Raw genomic sequence first — 19,195 nt, 5'->3', positions numbered from 1 at the left:
ATTGGCCCTTCCAAGCGATCACGTGGCCTGCCGGGAGGCGAGGCTGGAACGCTGAGAAGAGTTCTGGGGTGAGAACAAAGGAAGGCGCCCGGCGTTCGTTGGGCGGTTGGAATTAAGCTACGAGAAGAGAGGCGGAGCAACGCTCGCGAGGACTGCAACTGGCTGGCTTCGTGCCGGAAACCGCTGGGCTGCAGATTCCTGCACTACGCCAGCGGAGCGTGTGGCTGGCTTGGTGGTGGTATTTTATTTATTTATTTTTCCTTCGAGTCAGCCTTGACTCCTGGCAACTACCTGACAAGTCCGTGCACTTTTCTTGGCAAGATTTCGGCAGTGGTTTGCCCTTGCCTGCTTCCCAGGGCGGAGAAAGTGACTGGCCCAAGGTTCCCCAGCTGGCTTCGTGCCTCAGGCGGGACTAGAACTCACCGTCTCCCGGTATCTAGCCTGACGCTTTTAACCACTACACCAAACTGACTTTTGTGTGTGTGTGGTGATATGGAACCTAGCAAGTATTAGCTCAGTGCGTTGTGTGAGCTTAGCCAGTTTTGATGTATAACAGTAAACCACTGATAAGTGACCCTTGGTTTAGCATTTTGTGTGCACCTACTCTTTTTTCTGAGCATTTATTTATTTACTATATTTTTATCACCGGCCATCTCCCTCATACGGGAGGTGCATGCACAGATTTGTTTTTCTTTCAGATGCACCTGATTGTAAATACATGCGAATAAAACCAGGGCTTCTAAGAGGTTATAGCTGAGGCCTAATTCATGCTAATAATCACTTTTCACTAGGTTTTGGTTGCTTACCAAATGTGCTTTAAGAGCCTTTGTCAAACAAAAGCAGTACTATAATGACCTGTAATCCAGCAGCTGGACCATTGAGTCCAACCCCTGCTTCATGCAAAAATGTAAAAAATGCTATCAGTTTTTTTCAAGTGGGCTTCAATCTTCCAGCAGGCTTTGAATCAGATGCATATTGACAGGGTTTTTTAGGTTGCCCATTGGATGAGGGTGAAATTCCTGTATCACGTCTTAAAGCACAGGATAAAGACAAAGCTTTTATATCTTTCCTGTTTTTTCGTGATTCATATGTATGATTTTTAACTGTTACGCTTTGGGTGCTTTTGGACCTTTATAAGCTACACTGAACTTTTGCTAAACCAAGGTTTACAGAAAATAGTTTAGCCAGTATTTCAACATGGAGTTAAGCCACACTTACTGGACTCACTGACTTGGGGCCATGTGTGCTGCTCAAGGCTGGTAGCTGCTGCCTTTGTGTGCAACTGTATGGTGAACTACTGAACTGAAAGAGGCAGTTCCTCCAAGTTCATGGTTGGGTTCACAAATGCAACCATTACAAGCTAGGGCTTAGTACAAGGCATGAATCCAGTCACAAAAAAAAAAATTAAATGCAGAACTGGCAGAGAAAATTTGATGTCCTTGCTGTGTTGCCTGACAAATCTTAAGAGCAAAGCTAGTAGAAGTTTTCAGCAGCCTTCTTATGTAGCTTTAACAACAACAAAAAACAATGCAAGGAGCTTGGAGTTGTGTGGGAAAGATCCTGTTGACACTCAAAACATTCACCTCCCCAAAAAATATGGAGCAAGACAGACTCTTCACATTAAGTTTATTGGCTGGTTGAAAGCATATGTGGCCTATTCCACACACTGACCGTGGGCAATAAATGACATTATTCAGGGGAGATCAGGAAGCACCAGGAACAGAATGAGTGCCACCACCCCCAGTCTCCATCTATCCTGCTTCTTCACACGTGCTGTAATAGGTTGTACTGTTACCTGGGCATACTACATCATCTTTCCCCAAGCTAGATATTTAATGAAGCAAGCTAAGTTGCAAGGAAAGGTATTCTGGAGAGCCAGTTTATGTGGTTATCTAAGGGCAGGAATTGCAGTCAACAGGATTAGCATAGCAGGAGAGATGCAGAGATCCATTGGCATCGGAAGACTTAGCACCAGGAATCTCTACCAGCTCTGATAAGAAACATGGAAATTGACAACTATCAAAAGCAGGAAATCAGTACCAAAGCCCATAAAGGATAAGCCTTGGTGGTGATGGTTTTCAAAACCTATCATTCCTTTTTGGATAAAGGGGAGAAGGTACAAGGTATCAGAAACCCAATGCTGGGGTTCTGTAATGTGCCAGAGCCATTTATAAAGAACTGATCACAGGAAATACTATTCAGGCCCCTCACCCCTGTACAGAAATTAGTATTGTACACTGATCTCTGCAAGGGAATGCAGGTGGGGACGCCAGGAAGCCTAAAACATGGCAAGATCAAAGCAAATTGCCCCAATTTTGTTGGAGCTGTTCTGACGCTGTTCCCACCTTACCAGAAATCTCAAGCTTGGAACGCCTCCTGAGTCAATGGAACAGCCACTTTCAAGTTTAGTGTTTTAAACTGGGAAGATTTATACATCTATCCTTCTTGCAAGAAAACAATGCAGTTGTTTTCTCAAATGAGGACTTTTTTTTAACCACCCTGCTTACTATCAACTTATGCTTTATTTTCATAGTTAATTTGCAGGATCAGTCTGACTAGGAAAGGGGGGAAATGCTATGGTCATTCATGGGGAAGATTCTTGTATTTACAGGGAAGGCCAACTTCAATAACAGTCTAAAATTGAATATCCACTTTCTTTCAGGCAGTACTTAACAATGTTGCTTCTCTGAAATTGCTCACAAAAAATAAAAAGCTAAACCATCTGCTGTGAAAAGCCAAAATTGGAAGGATCAAACGCAAGTGATGTTCTGCCTGGACACAGCCTGATGAACAGCCTTGTAGCGGGGAAGGTTCATTAGCTAGCATGACAGTGTGAATTTCCCGGGTCGTCAACTTGTTCCTTTCCTGTTCTGGTTTCCTGTAGCTACTGAGAATTTAAAATTGGCCCTCAACAGGGAAGGGGAGCTGTAGGAAAAAAGATAAAATAGCCAGAAGGGCAGTGTCCTAGTTTCCTGCAGCATCATTAAGTTGGGTTTGCCAGCTGGCAACTCTATGACTAGGGGCACTGTGCCTTAGCCAGGCAGCTAGAAATCACAGGTCCTGCAAGTGTGCAGAAGGTAGCATATTCTGAACAAGCTGTTGCTGGCTGCACTTGTTGCAAAAAGGGATCAAAGAAACATGGTATCTTGAAAGGTTCCTTGTATCCTTACAAGCAAACTCGAATAGTACTGTACTGGGGTGTCAGTTCAAGTTCTGATTTTAACAACAGAAAGACAGAAAAATCTACAAAGGCGGGAGAGGGAGAAAAGATGACAAAGGATCTTGAAGACTGGAAAAGAAGCTCCTGGAATAAAACAGGGAAAGTGGTCTCAGTAACATTGAGGTCCTCTACTATTATTGGGCAAATACTTTGAAGACTTGTGAGCCTCCATAAATAAATAAAGCTACATACATTATTGCCTGCAGCCCAAAAGAAAACAAGTCAGAAGGAGCGAGAAGTATGTAAGTACATGTAATTCTGTCATGCTAACAATAATACAGATGTTTAAAAGAGGACTAGGCGTGATCTTGGATGATAGAAAGGACAGCCATGAAATGAAATGGTTTAAAACATTATCACAATATCCTAAAACTTCAGGAAAGTTATAAATAATAATGAGTTCATTGTGCTATAAAAAGTTCTCAAAACAATGTAAAAAAATCAATTGTATAATGAGATAGTAATAGAGGTATAAAAATCAGTATTACTGGGCTGAGAATAAAAGCTATGTTCTTATTTCCGTATCTACAATTTTCTGTGCTCAGTTGGGCTTTCTCTTCAGTAATTTATATGTTTAGCTCCCAGCTGTTGCTACTTTGCTTTCCCTTTCAATTGTGAATAACCGATTTCAAGATTTTGCAATTAAATTAAGGTTGTCTGATTCGATATGATTGGCTTCTTCTATTACCGGTTAAGCTTCCTGCTGCTTAATTTTTGCATATTAAGCAACAGTAAGAAGCATTTACTGAAGACCAATAGAAGTTAGCAAGCCTAAGTGGTATTGATTAGCTAGATCCCAAATGGAGATTGATTCTGTAAATTCATTCTAGGTCAGCAACAGATACTTCTCGGAAATCAAGATGTCAGCTTTCCATGTAGCTGCTCTGCATCCTTTAGTATAGTTCATGCATGGACCATCATGGGAATAATGCAAATAAAACCTGAGGAAATAATCCTACTCAAGAATTAGGTGAAAGTGGTGCAGCTATCACCATCCTTGGGATGCCTTGGTCATGGTGAAATTAATTGGAAAGCTATAATCCTAAATGCATTAACAAACATCCTTTGGGTTAATGTCACTCATGGTGTATGTGACCATGTGACAGGTTAAGGAACCTCAGTTGAAAGGCACAAGCATCTCTTTTTGTTCAGATGAGCTTCTCAGAGAAGCTACGTGGAAATGGATTTCCTCACAATGTCCCTTATAGGCCACCTTATGCTACTGATGTCTCCACTTAAGTCCTACGTACTTGGTCTGCTACACAGCACTTTCTCTAACAGGTGCCAAGTCCTTTCCAATCTTCATATTTTATATGAGTTATTCTAAGAATTACTGTGTTGATTCGAAAGTATGATTTATGAGATGGGGAGGCATTAATTATGGATGTTCCTATATCGTATTTGAAAACCGTATTCATACTGAATTGACTTCCATCTAACAAAATGTATTCTGCTTTCATCATATGCATAACTGCTGGCTGGGGAATTCTGGGAGTTGGAGTCCACACATCTTAAAGTGGCCAAGGTCGAGAAACACTGTTATTGAATATTTTATCAGAAGTGGGCAACCCTTTGGCCACCAAGGGGCAGCATCCAATACTCTTTTGCATCACATGGGAAGTTGGGGGGGTCTTTTTTTTTCCAAGATGCCTATTTTGATAGTTTCCCTGGTCTATTCATATCTCAAAATGATGGGAAACTGGGCTGTCCACTGTAAGCAATCAAGGTCAGAAATGTTTCTGTGAGACTGAGGTTACCTAGCCTCTACTAAGCAATTAAAGCAGATGTTAAAGAAACTTCTGTTAGATTCCAAGAATTGTGTAGCTCTAGCATTAACTGGTTTTCAAGGAAAGACGTAATATCCCTACTGGAGCATTAATCAGGAATGAGAAATCAAGAAAAAATAAGGGTGATGGACTGGGGGGGGGGGAAATCACAGGAGAAAGCATAGTCACAGACACTGCTTCAGCTGCTCACTCACTGAGAAAGTCATCAAAGTTGACAGAGGTTTTCTTTCTCAGAAATTCCTATCCCCAAAGGGATGTTTTACCACCCCATCCTATGGTCCATGTGTAGGTTATAAGCAGCTCAAGTACCATTTTTATGACATCCAGGGATCCCCTTGGGTTGCACCATATGATTTGGTAGCAATAACCAAGCAAAGATGGCACATTGAGCCAAAATAATGCCTTCAAAAAATTAGCTTCATCCATTCTATAATCGCCCTGCATTCCCTGTCTCCTGAAATAAAAACAAGCATCAGCCCCAGCCATTAACAAGTTGGCTGGTCTTGGTCTAAGAGAACTGGAGGGATAAACCTAACAGCCAGGGAGAGGCATCTCCTTGAAGCTTCCTTCTTTCTGGGATGAATCGGGAGAAATGGGAAGGCAAAGCTTCCTGCTTATCGAAATGACTTCTGGGTTTAGGGTAGAAAGCCTCTATGGTAGCTTTCCTTCTTCCAGTAAGATACAGAATGTACAGGAATATGAAGATAACCTTGAAGAAGAAATGCAAGAATTGTTAAGTAAACATCAACTTAGCCCTGGGAAAGATGAAGGTGGTGAGGAAAAAAAAGCTCAAGCTAATCCCACCTAGATTCTCTTTGGTACAAGAGGAGCAGAGGAAAACTGTTGTAGTTCCTGTAGTCTTGGTGGTATCTCCTTCCTGACCTGGCCTACCTTGAAGGGCTGACAAGAATGGAGTTAGTGACAGAAATGCAGTGGTTGCCATCTTCTTAAGCAGTTCAGTGTAGGTATCTGAAAAGAAGAAGTATGGAATATCAAGGCAGGATGAGAGGAAAGAAAACACAAGCCCTTGGATGGTTGGAAGGGTGAAAAGAAAAGACAGTGAAAGAAGACATCAGTCTGAGACAGGAAAGCTGGATCTGATTAAAAATGGACAGACTGGTAAGAGGTTGGTGCTACCTTTTACGAGAAGCCACAGATCCCATGAAGGAAAGACAGGCAGCATTTTGAGGGCCATAGTAGACAAGGATATGACAGGATGACAACATGGTGAGAAGGTAAGGTAGGACTGTAGCCTTTTAAAGTGTTTTGCCATTTTCTGTTTTACTCTTCTAAATAAGCTAAGCCGATCTGAAGGATAAACACCCTTTTTATTTGGGGTTATATTAAAAAAAAATATGGAAGGCACACTACTCCAGTTTTGGCAATTTGCCACCAAAATGAGATTGCATTCACACAGTCCCTGGGGTTCTCAAGATCACATTCAAGGGATTCAGGAGCTACGCAGGGACTTTGGTGACCACTTCTGCTAGACAGGAGCCTTGGATGCCTTTCACACATGATGGAATCACTGCTTATTAAGGCCATGAATCAGCACCAGTGGAAGTACACTTTTTTGCTTTTTCATTCTGCAGTTTGTCTGACCCTGTGAATTTAGACTATGCAAAAGGCAATTGCTAAGTGTTTCCAGTACTCTAAAAACTCACCTGCTTTTCTCACTCGCACAACACTTAATTATATGACATGCAGATGAAGGGGAATTCCATGGTGGCCTCGACCTCTCCTGGTCCTTTCTACCAGAACAGGTGGCAGAGCAGAAGAGAATTGTTTACCGTAACTCACAATTTCTTAGGTTGGAGAAAGACTGCAGACATATGAATTGCTCGGAAGAAAAACTCTTTCTCAGCTATGACAGCCAGGCATGGATTGTTGCTCCATCAAAAGAGCACTTGCTTTCCACATGGAGGCTTTCAGCCCTAACACTTCCAGGTGAAAGGCAGTTTTCTAGGTCCGCTTACGGCGAAGCTGACATTACTTTTAAGAGTGCAGTAAAAGTCATATTTAAGTGGAAGGAAGTTGAACAGTTAAGAAAGACTTGAGACTTCTGAGTAAACACCTACTGGATCAGATTCTTAAGATTACCACTAGCACCCTTCAGTATTGGGAATCAATGCATTAATGGCCAGAGGGCTTTTTTTTTTCTTTTAGAGATTTTTTTTAAGATTCCCTTACAAAATTTGCTTTAAAAAATAAAAGGCAATGAATCATCCGTTTTATACGCATTCATTTGGGGCACATTTGAGAAGACCTGCAGTAGGTTTTCTCCACTTGTACTCTCCAGATGCATTTAACTAACTCTCATAACCCCAGCCAGCATCATGTTGGTTAGGAATTATGAGAATTGGAGTCTAACACATCTGGAGGGCACCAGTTTGGGGCATAACAACTGAGGGAATTAACACTATTTAGCATTTAATGTTCAAAATGCTTCAGTTGCATTACCTTGTCATCCTTAAATCAGCCCTATAAGGTTGGCCAGTGCTATTCTCCCTCTCAGTGCAGATGACATGAAGGTAACCATGCACCTTCCCAAAACAGGTTAACAGAAGTGAGAACTGATTGGAAGGCCAAACCACTCATCTTGATAAAGCAAGTTCCTATCATGATTATTTTGAGAATCTCTGTGAACTAGCAGGCGTGTCTGTGGCCAGCACATAGAACTGGCTTCAGATTCAACAGGAGCAGTAAACCAAGGTTGTGAGCAAGCTTCTGCCCTTCTTTGGTGCTTCCAAGTTGGTGTGCTTAGTGGGCCTTGCAAGATGTCAAAGCTTGCCAACCTGCAGTCATCAAAGTGTTTGGCAGTGGTAGGGGACCTGGGACCTTCCAGCTGTTGCTGAACTAATCTCCCAGCAGCACCCTGCATGACCTCAGAGGCTGGGAGTTTTAATTCCGCAACAGCTGGAAGGCCACGGCCCTTAGATTCAATCTAAACATACCTGGCAAATTGGTTGGCTTTGGTGGGCTGGCTTTGTGAGTGGTACTTTACAGGAAGGCAGCTCGGTTTTGGGGAGGAGGATACTGGTTGGAGGGGGGCCCTTTGCAGGGAAAGATGAGGAAGCATGTGATAAGAAGAGGTAGGAGGTGGTGGAAGAAGAGAGCAGGTGAAGCCATCCCCGCTCCCCAGACCATGAGTGGCTATTGCTGGGACTACCACCAGGCTGCAAAAAGGGCGCGGTCCAAAGGGCAGAGAGGGCTGGTTCAGGAAGCCCAGAACAGTGTGGGAAGGCTGCCAGTGGTAAGAGGTATCATCAACATCACCATTGTAAATAAGGCCAGTGCGGCTTAGTGAGGGAAGGGGGGATCTGCGACTGGGACTTTTGCAAAGAGGTGAGCTTAGTGCCTTTCTCAGCCCGGGAGAGCCTGTTGGGGTGGCCCGCCTCACTTCTCTATCTCGGCTCTCTGCTCCTTCCTTGATTCGGTCACCACCTGCAGGGAGAGAAAAGGCCAGGCTGTGAGATCAGCACAGGGCGATCCTTTCCCTTGGCCTTCCCCAACCTGGTACCCTTCAGGAAGTCAGGACTGCTACTCCCAGGTTTCTTTTGGTTGACTGAAGCAACAGCAAAACCCTAATTAGGCAAACCTCTGGAGTCCTTTGCTGTACCCTAGGCTCAGGTCCAATTCCCACAACCTAACAATCACGCCGCCGCCCCGAGTTCCTCTTTCACATACATTCCCAATTTGGAATGAGTAATTGACTTGCCTCTCCGTCCTGAGTCTCAATGGTTTTGATCAGCACAGTCTTCCGGGTGTGGCTCTCTACACTTGGCTCCGGTTCTGAAACTAATGAGAAGGGAGGTTTTGGGGAGAGAAGGCTCAGCAATCCAGGCCGCTCGGTCTTCCCCATCTGGGGTCATGCAGGGGACTCAGGACTGCCACTCCCAGGTGCCCAGCCAGCTCAGCCCTCTTCCTTCACTCCTACCTCTGTGATAAAAGAGCCCTGGCTATGAGCTGGGAGAAATCAGAAAGAGGGAAAAGTGGAGGGGCTGAAAAGGAACCTTTGGGCTTGTTCCCCAGAGAAAGCAACTGAGGCTAAAGCCCGATTGCCTGCACAACTTGAGATAAGGGGGAACCTCCAAAACCAAGCTTTTTCCCATCAAAGCAAAATGCTCCCCTCAAATCACTGCTTGGTAGAAACAAAGGGTGGGCAAAAAATGGGCAAACAGATGCTTGAGTCCACCCAGAATATTGCTGACTTCTGTGCCAGCGCTACCATCAGATCTTTGTGACTACAGTACTCTTTCAGAAACCCATTCCCTCGTGAAACAGCACGAAGCATGCAGGATGCTTTTAGGACCCATCCTGGCTATTGGCTCACCTGTGGTCCTGATGCTGAGAGATGCCATGGATTGGACAGGCACTGCAATCCTGCGGGGAATATACAGGCCAGTGAGCATCACAGGAAACTTCTACAGCCTAATCTCAAAACTTTCCCTTTAAAATGGCTTTTCTTCATCCCTCTTAGAAAAGGAGAGGGCCGCCTTCCTCCCCACACACTACTGTAAAAGGTTCTTTAGAACCAGGTAAAAATAAGGACTATCTTCCCCAATGCAAAAGTACCAAGGCAGCTGCAGATAAACCTGTCTGTGCCCACCCACCCGTCTGAAATGGAAGAAGCAGTTGGGAGGGCACCCCACAAAGCAAGGTTGGCCTATATTATCCCAGAGAGATTTCTAGCAAAAGAATATATGCACCTGCTTTGATGGTAATGGGCCCCACCTATGAAAATGCTGAAAGGAGATGGAGGGGAGGGCACAGAAGCAGGATTGGTGGAAACTGAGGGAAGTCCCCACCTATCAGTGGGTAGAAGAAAGGACTGGACACTTTAAGAAGTGAGGAGCAGGATGCATTTGCTTGAATTAAATTTTCAGAGAAAGAAAATGGGTTGGGTGGGGACAGGGAAACTTTGGGATGATCAGCCTTCTGCAACCTGGTGCCGTCCAGGTGCGTTAGGACAGCCTCCCTCACACTTTGTAGCCCCTATCTATGCTGGCTAGGAATTCTTAAAATTGCAGGCCCAAGGCTTCTGGAGGATACCATGTTGGGGAAGGCTGGATGGAAGATCATACAACAGAAAGCACTCACTAAAATGGGTGTTGTGTTTGAGCAGAAAATGGTGGATTCTAATGAATAGCTTTGTGGCTCAAGCTTCATGTCTGCTTCATGCTCAATTTCTTGGGCAAGTCCTTATCTCCCAAAAGCCAGTTTACATTTTATGAAAAGAGTGTTTTGTGGCTGGCCATGCTGCCTGTAGTAGCCACTCAGGGGTGGCGTCCATGACATTAAAAATGTGCTCATGAACCTGAAAGATGAGCGGGGCAGGATCTGACCACTGGGGACCTACCTACTCTCCTCTCCTTCCAACAGTTTGCGGTAGGTGGCAATCTCAATGTCAAGAGCCATCTTGACATTCAGCAGGTCCTGGTACTCCCGCAGATGCCGAGCCATCTCTTCCTTCATGTGCTGGATCTCCTGCTCCAGCCGCGCCACTGTCTCTTGGTAGGAGCCCACCTCAGCCCCATATTGGTCCTCCAGATCTCGCATCTGTCTCAGCAAGGCTTCATTCTAGCGAGGTGAAGAGCAAGCAGCACCAAGACAGAAATCCATGAAACCAGATGCTCAAAGCACTGACCCCAAAATCTCGCTAATTCACAAGCAATGAAGGTGAGCCTGTGGGTGCAGATTTAACTTTAAAAACAGATGAGTCCAGATAGCTTGAAAGCTCTGAAGGTCTTCATTTTACTGTATTTATCACATTTATAGTCTGCCTTTCCACCATAAATGGTGCTCAAGGCTACCAACAACTAAATACAAAATTTTGATTAAAATACATCAATGAAATTTTTAAAAATGAATAGCAGCTACTTATCAAAACCTATTTCAGTTACTTACAAATCAGCCTAAGGCCCTAAAACCTGCCTGAACAAGAAGATCTTTGCCACCACCAGAAAGATGCAAAAGACATAGCCAGTTCGGTGGTTTCAAAGAGCCATCACCAAGAAGGCCCTTGGTGATGCTCCAGTGAGGATGAAGCAGAAACAAGGCCCTTTCCACCAAGGATCTTAAAACCCAGGCAGGCTAATGTGAAGGGAGGTGGCTTTTCAAAAGTCATGCAGGGCTTTTGTGGTTATAACCAGCATTTGGAAACAGCATGGTAGCCAATGAAGTTGTCATAATGAAGAAGCCAGAGGATTACTGTAACCAATCTCTCCTCCGGGGTTTCACCAGGCAGAGCAGAGGGCACAGTGAAGCCAAGCTGCTGTTTCACTGTCCTGGGCTGAGAGCAGGATGGGTGTTTTACTCACTGTTCCTTTGAGTCCATCCACCTCGCAGGTCAGGGTCTGGATCTGACGGCGAGATTCATTCATCTCTTGTTTGGCCTGGCGAAGGGCCTCATGATTCCGATTGGCTGCATCTGACAAGTCAGCAAACTGCAAAGAATTTGGGGACATCAAGAGAAGGGAAGGACCCCCTAAACAACTCCTAACCAGCCCCTACCTGAACTCATTCACAATGAACTAGCTAGAGGGGGATTGATAATACGAGTGCAAGATCCACTCAAAAGTCTTCCTATGGGCCTCTTCTCCCTCTGTGGAAATCTCACCGAACAGCCAGGGGCCACAGCATTGGGCCCATTCTCTATAACATCCCATAGCAGTGGTTGGAAATAGGATCCATCCACCGGTGAGGAAAAGCTGTCACCAGGAAGCCAGCATCATCAGCCTGACCTGTGGCTTTCCTGTTCTTACTTCTGTTTTGACCTACCCCACAATCTGCAAACTATACATTAATGGAGCTCCCTCATTACACGCACCAACCAAGCCACATTACGGCCTACCGCAGGGTGTGCATTTAAACAGTGACATCAGGCTTTGCACCACACCTTAAAGGACACACTCCAGAAGTAGGTGGAGTCACCTTGTACCCTGGGTGGGTTATTATTTTGTTATATCAATAGGTTTTATGTAATAAGAAAATCCCTCTTCCAGTAAGCTGCAATTTTCTTGATGCATCAGAAAGGACAGCATTTTTTTTTTTCCTTCACCAATAGGGCTCCCTCTATTGGTAAAGAAAAACTGCAGCATTTAAAAAGAAAAGATGAAAGAGCAATGGGATAAAAGAAGCCAAGGAGGAGGTGTGGCCCAAAGCCCTCTTTTTCACATTTTTAGCCTGCGGGGGTGTTCAAGGGCTAACATACTTGCAGAGGCTTGAGGGTATCCAATTTGCCCCAAAACAAAAAAATATGGCCACTAACAATATCCTGAGAAAAAAAGGAAGAGGAATTAAGGGTGTTTTGTCCCTTAAAAATGCAAAAACAAATATTTATTTATTATTTCTATGGCTGTCCATCTCAACCAAGTGACTCTGGGAGGCGAACAATTCTAGAACAATTAAAATGCTTTAAATATTTTCACTCCACACACTTTAGGAGGTTCTAGGGACTGCACTTAACCACCTTTCAAGTCGGTTCCTGCACTTGTTCTTTCAGTTCTAGCTTAGCATAATGTGTGAACCCAGTTAAGTCTGTCCTATTCACCAAGCCATACTTAAGCAAACCATGACTTAGTATAAGGTGTGAATCTGGTTGCTGTATGCCGATGCAGGAAATAAAGCCACATTTTCATTTAAAAAAAATGAAAAATAGCTTCTGGAGATTCAGTTTTGTGTCAAAGAACAGAAGGATTAACTCTTAACTCTTGTTTTGCTATCCAATGTTCATATTAGTCAAGATACCATTCTACCACCAAGGAATTTAAGCAGCAGATGGATTTTCCAAGCAGAAAAATGTCCTATGAGGAAAGGACTAAGCACTTTTATCTCCAAGTGCTTTCCTGCTCAGAAACTAACAGCTTCCATATTAGCTATTATTCGGGGGGGGGGGATTCTTGGCCTTTGGGCTTTGCATGTAACAGAAATTTGAACCCTTCAGGCCACCAGCTGCCTGCAGTGGCCAATCTGAATGCAGAGAGCATGTCTGTAGATGTCCTTCAAAACTGCACCTGCACCCTTGACCACCACCCTGACAGCTGTTCCCTGCACCTTCCCCACAGCACAAAGCAGTGCCTATTTCTGGTGAGAGGTATGCCAGTCAACAGATGGGACTGAACGCTGCAGGGGACAAGGGTGATATTATTCAGAATATCAACATCTACAGCCTCCTGAAGGCAGGGACTTGTGCTTAGGAGCCCCCTTGAGGCCATGGAAATTATCTGGTGTTAGGCACACCATCCTGACAATGCCTGGCTTCGGACTGGTTTCCTTCCTCCTTTCCTGCCTGATCCATTCCACCTTTTCCTTGGATTTCCTACCTGTCCAGCCCACCACAATAAGAGGTCTCCTCACCTGCCTGACCTGCCGCTCCAAAGTTGGCAACTGATGTTCCTCCTCTGGAGAATCAGGAAAGGGAAGGAGAGGGCTTTCTGCCACTGCTCACCCCCACTGGGACTGGGGCGGAAACACACAGCCCCAGTCCCAGACATCATCTGAAGCCCAGATGCTCCTCATCTGCCTTTCCTGCAGAAATGACTGGTGGGGAGATTTTCCTCCTTGGCAGATTACCTTGCCTTCAACTAGTGAGGACCTGGAGCCAATGGCCACCATTTTTTACTTAGCTAAGAAGGTCAGTCAAAATTGCTTAATGCGTGCATACAGGTTCATTGAGCTGCCTAATTTGTCTACCTGGCCTAGTATTGCCTATTCTGACTGGCAACAGCTCCCCAGAATCTCAAGCTGGCTGTCTTTCCCATTATCTGGGATCAAAACTGAGACCTGCTGTATTGCAAAGATGGGGCTTTACCCTTGGCGGTCGCCCTTTCTTTCAAATTTCCACCAGCTACCTTTCAACCCGTTGTATCTTTCATGCACTCTTCCTCCAAGGAGTTCAGGCAGCATCTATGGATATAGAAAATCACCTCCACAGGAAGGCTAAAACTACTTTTACTGAGATTGACTATAATAACAGTATCTTGCAAGTCTGATTGTTCTGTCCCTCCTCCTCCTTCTTATACTCTGGTGAATTAGGGAGGTGTCTATCTGAGCCACTTCCAAATGTTATCTTGTTGCCCTGGCCTTAAAATATGTTTCAGCCTCTTTTGCCTAGCTAATACATCCTGCATATTTCCATCAAGGTCATCTTCCTTACTCTCTACAATATTTCACAAAGGCATCCTGTTAATAGTCCCGTACCCCACCTTCTCCCTCTTCTTATCACACCCAGTTTAGGCACCTTGGATTTGTACCACTCTTCAGCCTCCTGCAGGTTCTTGACCGCGATGCTTTCGTACTGAGTGCGGATCTCTCGCAGGGCAGCTGTCAGGTCTGGCTTAACCTGCTCCACCTCCACTTGCACCTGCTGCTGGCTGTGTAAGCTCACCTGCATGTCGTTCAGCTCCTGCATGCATCAGGCAGGGGTTCGTCAGGCACACAAAGAAAGATTCACATATGGTAAGAATCACAAATGCAGCCGTACTACACAAACAGGTAGATGAGATTAAGTACAATCATTCACATGGCAGTGTGTAGCACAGAGAAGGCAATCTAGACAGAGGACTGCTCAGACATAACATCACTGCCCGCATTGAATAGAGGCACCCAAAAGATATATTCCCACCAGAGTATTCATTGAGCATTAAAGTGCAAGAGCAACCATCCGCCACTTGCATTAGTTCCTCAAGTGAATCTGCCCTGCAAAACTATGGTGGAGACCAGTCATCCCGCCCACACATTCAAGGGTGGGGCTGGAGATGCAGATGTTTTTCTGCTATGCACCACTAGATGGCCCATTAGCAACATGCTTGCTGCAGGGTTGCCTAAAAAAATTGCGGATGCATGGGCGGGGAACCTGTTGCCTTCCAAATGCTGCTGAACTTCCTCTCCCAGCATCTCTAACTCTTAATCGTAATAGATAGGACTGCAATAGCTGGAAGCCACAGGATTTCCCCTCCCTGCTACATTACTCCCCCACCATCATCCCTGAGGCATCTGCCCTGCTCTTTTTTCAACAACGTATCTCCGCCCGCGGCTGCTACTGCCACCTTTGGGAAGATGCTAGTCATTCAGCTGGGGAAAAGCCCTGCTGCTTCTGCTGCACTAGTACAGGATGTCTTCCTGCAGCAGCCACAAGATGGTCCTATTTCAGAGGTCTCTGCTGGTTCAAAAAAGCTGGTCTACTGGCCAGTCCAAAGGTCATCAGTTGCATGCCAGTCCATTGCTACTCCTACCTCCTCATGCAGTTTCTTGAGGAATTCAATTTCATCCATGAGGGACTCGATCTTACGCTCCAGTTCCAGGCGTGAAAGGGTGGCATCATCCACATCCTGCCAGGGGGAGGGAAGGGGAAAAACAGGCTGGTGAGAGCCACAGCAAGCTGCCCATCACTTGCCATGTTAACTTAATGAGTCGAATGGACAGCAGAGAATGGAAAGAGCAGTAAAGGAACCTGATCAGCCACGTTGGCCTGGGATTCCAGGGACAGAGCATGCTTCCTTGGCCCAGCACAATTAGGAGCCAATGCAGCTGCCAAACAGAGATTTCCAGAACAGGGGTTGTGGCTTAAGGCATACGAGCCCACAAAAACAAATGTAGAGGCATGCATTCATTCATTGACGTGTAAACAGGAAAACAAAAAAGCACGACTGTTTGCAAATGGCAGGGGGAGTCGTGACTCTGGAAGGACACGTGCAGGGGCGTGCAAGGGGGTGTGAGAGCCAAGCATGTCATTCCCTCCTCTAGCGCTCTTGCATCTAGAAGAGGCGTGGCTCACCTTGCGGAAGAGAACCAGGTTGTTCTCAGCATCTTCTCGCTTGTGCATTTCCTCATCCAGCCTGCAGAGGGCAGAGAGCAGCCCCAAACCAGGAATTGGGCGAATGCTATAGAATTTGTCGCCTTCATTTCGCCCTGTGCGGCCCACAGCTCTGATCAAACCCTGCCCTAACCCACATGACAAAATGTCCCACTGATATCAGAAATAATAGTATTCTATTTCTCATCCTTTTTACTTCTGCTTTCAGGAACCAAGCAAAATATAATAGTTTGGCAAATGTGCTATACATATTAAGTTTCTGGCCATATCCTTGCTTGCAGACATTTATCACACCTAATTCCTAACTCATGAGTGTGATACAAAAAGATTACATAAACCTTTCTGCAACTTAAAATGATTTTACTGTGTGGTAGGCACTGTTCAGAAAAGTAAATAACAATCCTGGTCACAGGTTTTCTGATCTCAGTGTAAGAAGAAGAAAGCACTAGAAATAGGAAAGGGGGTTTAAATTAAGGGATGCAACCGGAGTGAAGTACTTTGAAAATTATTTTAAGAAAACATTTTCATTCCATGCTCCTTGCAGATTTAATAATCTATAGTCTATTTTTGGAAAAATAGAAGCATCTTCAAAATGTGGATATCGGATGGACAACTTCTATTTTTTTCTGGCCCCAGAAGACAGGGAAGATGGGGAAGAGGAAGGAGAAGGGGTCAGGTTGGAAAAGAGGGTGCTCCATAATATTTTGAACGTCTAAATGGGTCTAGCCTGCCTCCTTTCCAAGATTCAGCACCTGATGTTCATCTCTTCTTTCCTTCTTCCCACCTCTCCATCTGCCACAGCGTGAGCTATGCTAGCTTGCAGAAGAACCAACTGCACTTCACAGTGCCCCAGGGAATAGTCACGCTTCTTCTCTTCTACTTGAATATATATGAAAAATATGCAGACGGTTCTGCTGCAGAGAAGCAAGCTCATGCAAGGCCACTGGGGCCCCCCAGTCACTGTTTGTCCCTTGAGCTTGCAGCCTGGCTGGCCATGACACTCCCAATATGGCATCCGCTTTGTTCATTCCTTTGTCAATGGGCACTGATTCCTCCATGTCCTCTGACTGCCACCCAGAGAGCTCCCCAAGTAGAGAGGTTCCCCTAATATGGTTTTCTCTGCTGCATCCCTTCACCGGGTTTTCCAAATAGGCACTCTCATTTCCTTCTTCCTACCGTGTCCAGATGTCACATGAATGCCACCAAACCTGGGGGAGGGGGGTTCAACCTGGGCCAGAAGGTTCATCCCTCCTCCCACTCCCCATCCTTCTCTGCTGCCCCACCCCATATTTAGCTCACCCTTCTCTTTTCCAGATGCCTGGTTTCCTTGCCTTGCTGCCCTTCAACAGCCCGCCCCTCCCCCTCCCTATCACGTCATGTCTGTCAGACTCATCCCCACCACACCCTTCTGCCCCCCCCTCATCTCAAGGACCTCTTTTCTATGCCCAGCAACCCACCCCTCTAGAATCTGCTCTCCTGTGCATGTGCTCAAGGCTGAGCTGTGCCTCAAGTTTCCTTCCACTTCACACTCAGAGATCCTAAAACAGAGATCTTCCACTTCACATACAGAGATCCTCTGTATGGTCGCAAGATCTGCCTGACAACTCTCTCTTCTTCTTCCTAAATGCAACAATTTGAGAGACCCAGAATTAGTCTGCCCACAACGAAAGTCCCCACCTATTCAGAGCAGCTTAGTCTGCTTAGGACTGCAGCCTAACTTTTTTCTTAAGACAGGAGATAAACCCAGACTCCTGATCCAGTGAGCTCCAAGTCATTAGATTCCTCTATCATCACAGGTGATAAAAGGCTACCATGCAAAGATAACACTCTTCTGATTCTTAGGCAGTTATTCTTTCACTCTGACTATACACATTTGTTTTCTATATACAGTAGGTAGGGTAGGAAAAAAAAGACGCATACACATTTATTCAGCTCCTACTGATTGATTCATCATGTTACATGGTGCAGAAGAGCCATATATTTTTATGGTTCACTTTTAATTTTCCTGTGTGGACTCCTCAGGGCCAGCTGGTCTCTCCTGTAATCAATGGGGCACCCTTCTCTCTGGGAGTCATCCCAACTCCTTAGGTAATGAATGACCCATCATTGGCAAGAAATCCTTCCTTTTCTCAAAAAGAGTGAGTGACTTGAGACTGCTGAATTTGGGTCAAGGAAAAGCACTCTGTGTATGCTTAGGGCATCCTCGTTTAACGCTCCAGAGACGTGACTTCAGCATAGCGCAGATTCTGCCCAATTTAAAAAGCCAATCTTCCCTCTCTACTAGACGCCTCCTACCATTCAGACGTAAAAGACCGAATTTTCTACACTTTTAACCCATTCGCTCCATCTGCCCAGCCTCCTCTAAAACTGAACCGAGGAGCCCAGAGTTCTGCCTCCTCCTCTGGATCTGGCCCGAGCTGTCCCTTCCGCTTCCCCACCCCACCCCCGAGTTGTCTGGGCGCCCGGCTCTTGGGGACTCACCTCTGCTTGAGGGCGGCCAAGTCCTCGGCCAAGTTGTCCCTCTCGACCTGCAAGCGGTCGCGGTCCTTGCCCAGCGCGTCCACCTGCCGGCGCAGCTCGCGCAGCTCGTCCTGGAAGAGGTCCGAGGCGCGGGTGGGCTCCTTGGCGCGGGACTGGCCCAGCTCGGCCAGCAGGGCGGCGTTCTGCGTCTCCAAGTAGCGCACTTTCTCGATGAAGCTGGCGAACCGGTCGTTGAGCTCCTGCAGCTCCTGCTTCTCGTTGCTCCGCGTGGCCAGAAACTCCTGGTTCAGGGCATCGGCCACCGAGAAGTCCAGCTTCTCGGAGCTGTAGGCGTAGCGCGGCGCCCCCGCCGCCACCACCACCGGCACGCTGGTGCGCAAGAACATGGCGCTGCCCCCGCCGCTCCCGCGGTAGGACCGCAAGGAAGCTCCGGTGGAAGGCGTGCTCAGCAGCCGCGTGGCGGAAGAGGCCGAGGCCAGGCGGGACGAGGAGTACGGCATCGGCGACAGCATCGGCGACGGCCCGAAGGTGCGACGATAAGAGGTGGCGCGGATGCTGCTGGAATGGCTCATGGCTGCAGCGGTACAAAGGAGGGCTGGGCCGGGCCGGGCTGGGCTGGGGAGCAGATCCGAGAGGTGTTTGGCTGGGAGCAAAAGGCGCTTGGCCCGGGGATGCTGCTTTATAAGCGATCTGTCGAGGACGGGGGGAGTAGCAGGCTCCTCCCCGCTCCTCCTCTCCCTTGCATGCAGCCCAGAACTCCGCACTGCAGCCCGCCGGCTGGGGAAGGAGCCACCCAGCCACCGCGTCCTGCAAAGGCTGCGCGCTCCAGGGGGAGGGCGCTAACCCGAGCGGCTTGCCCTGCTCCACCTCCCACCGAGGCGACCCCGGCCC

At 46.4% G+C, this 19,195-nt stretch overlaps 1 protein-coding gene across 1 annotated transcript; it reads right to left on the bottom strand.

Annotated features, from left to right (window-relative positions):
* Positions 1 to 6,989: 6,989 nt before the first annotated feature.
* Positions 6,990 to 18,913, bottom strand: PRPH (peripherin). Its single transcript, XM_063293549.1, has 9 exons — positions 18,305 to 18,913; positions 15,785 to 15,845; positions 15,243 to 15,338; positions 14,249 to 14,413; positions 11,328 to 11,453; positions 10,367 to 10,587; positions 9,341 to 9,390; positions 8,726 to 8,805; positions 6,990 to 8,451 (listed from the first exon to the last, which is right to left on the bottom strand). Exons 1-9 carry the CDS (start codon positions 18,874 to 18,876, stop codon positions 8,404 to 8,406), a joined length of 1,419 nt encoding a protein of 472 aa, XP_063149619.1. The 5' UTR covers positions 18,877 to 18,913; the 3' UTR covers positions 6,990 to 8,403.
* Between the last annotated feature and the right edge of the window lie 282 nt (positions 18,914 to 19,195).

This window comes from Candoia aspera, chromosome 2 (assembly GCF_035149785.1).
Source record: "Candoia aspera isolate rCanAsp1 chromosome 2, rCanAsp1.hap2, whole genome shotgun sequence".
NCBI classification, from domain to species: Eukaryota; Metazoa; Chordata; class Lepidosauria; order Squamata; family Boidae; genus Candoia; species Candoia aspera.
The sequence above is the reverse complement of the archived record's forward strand: the minus strand, read 5'-3'. Positions and strand labels throughout refer to the sequence as shown.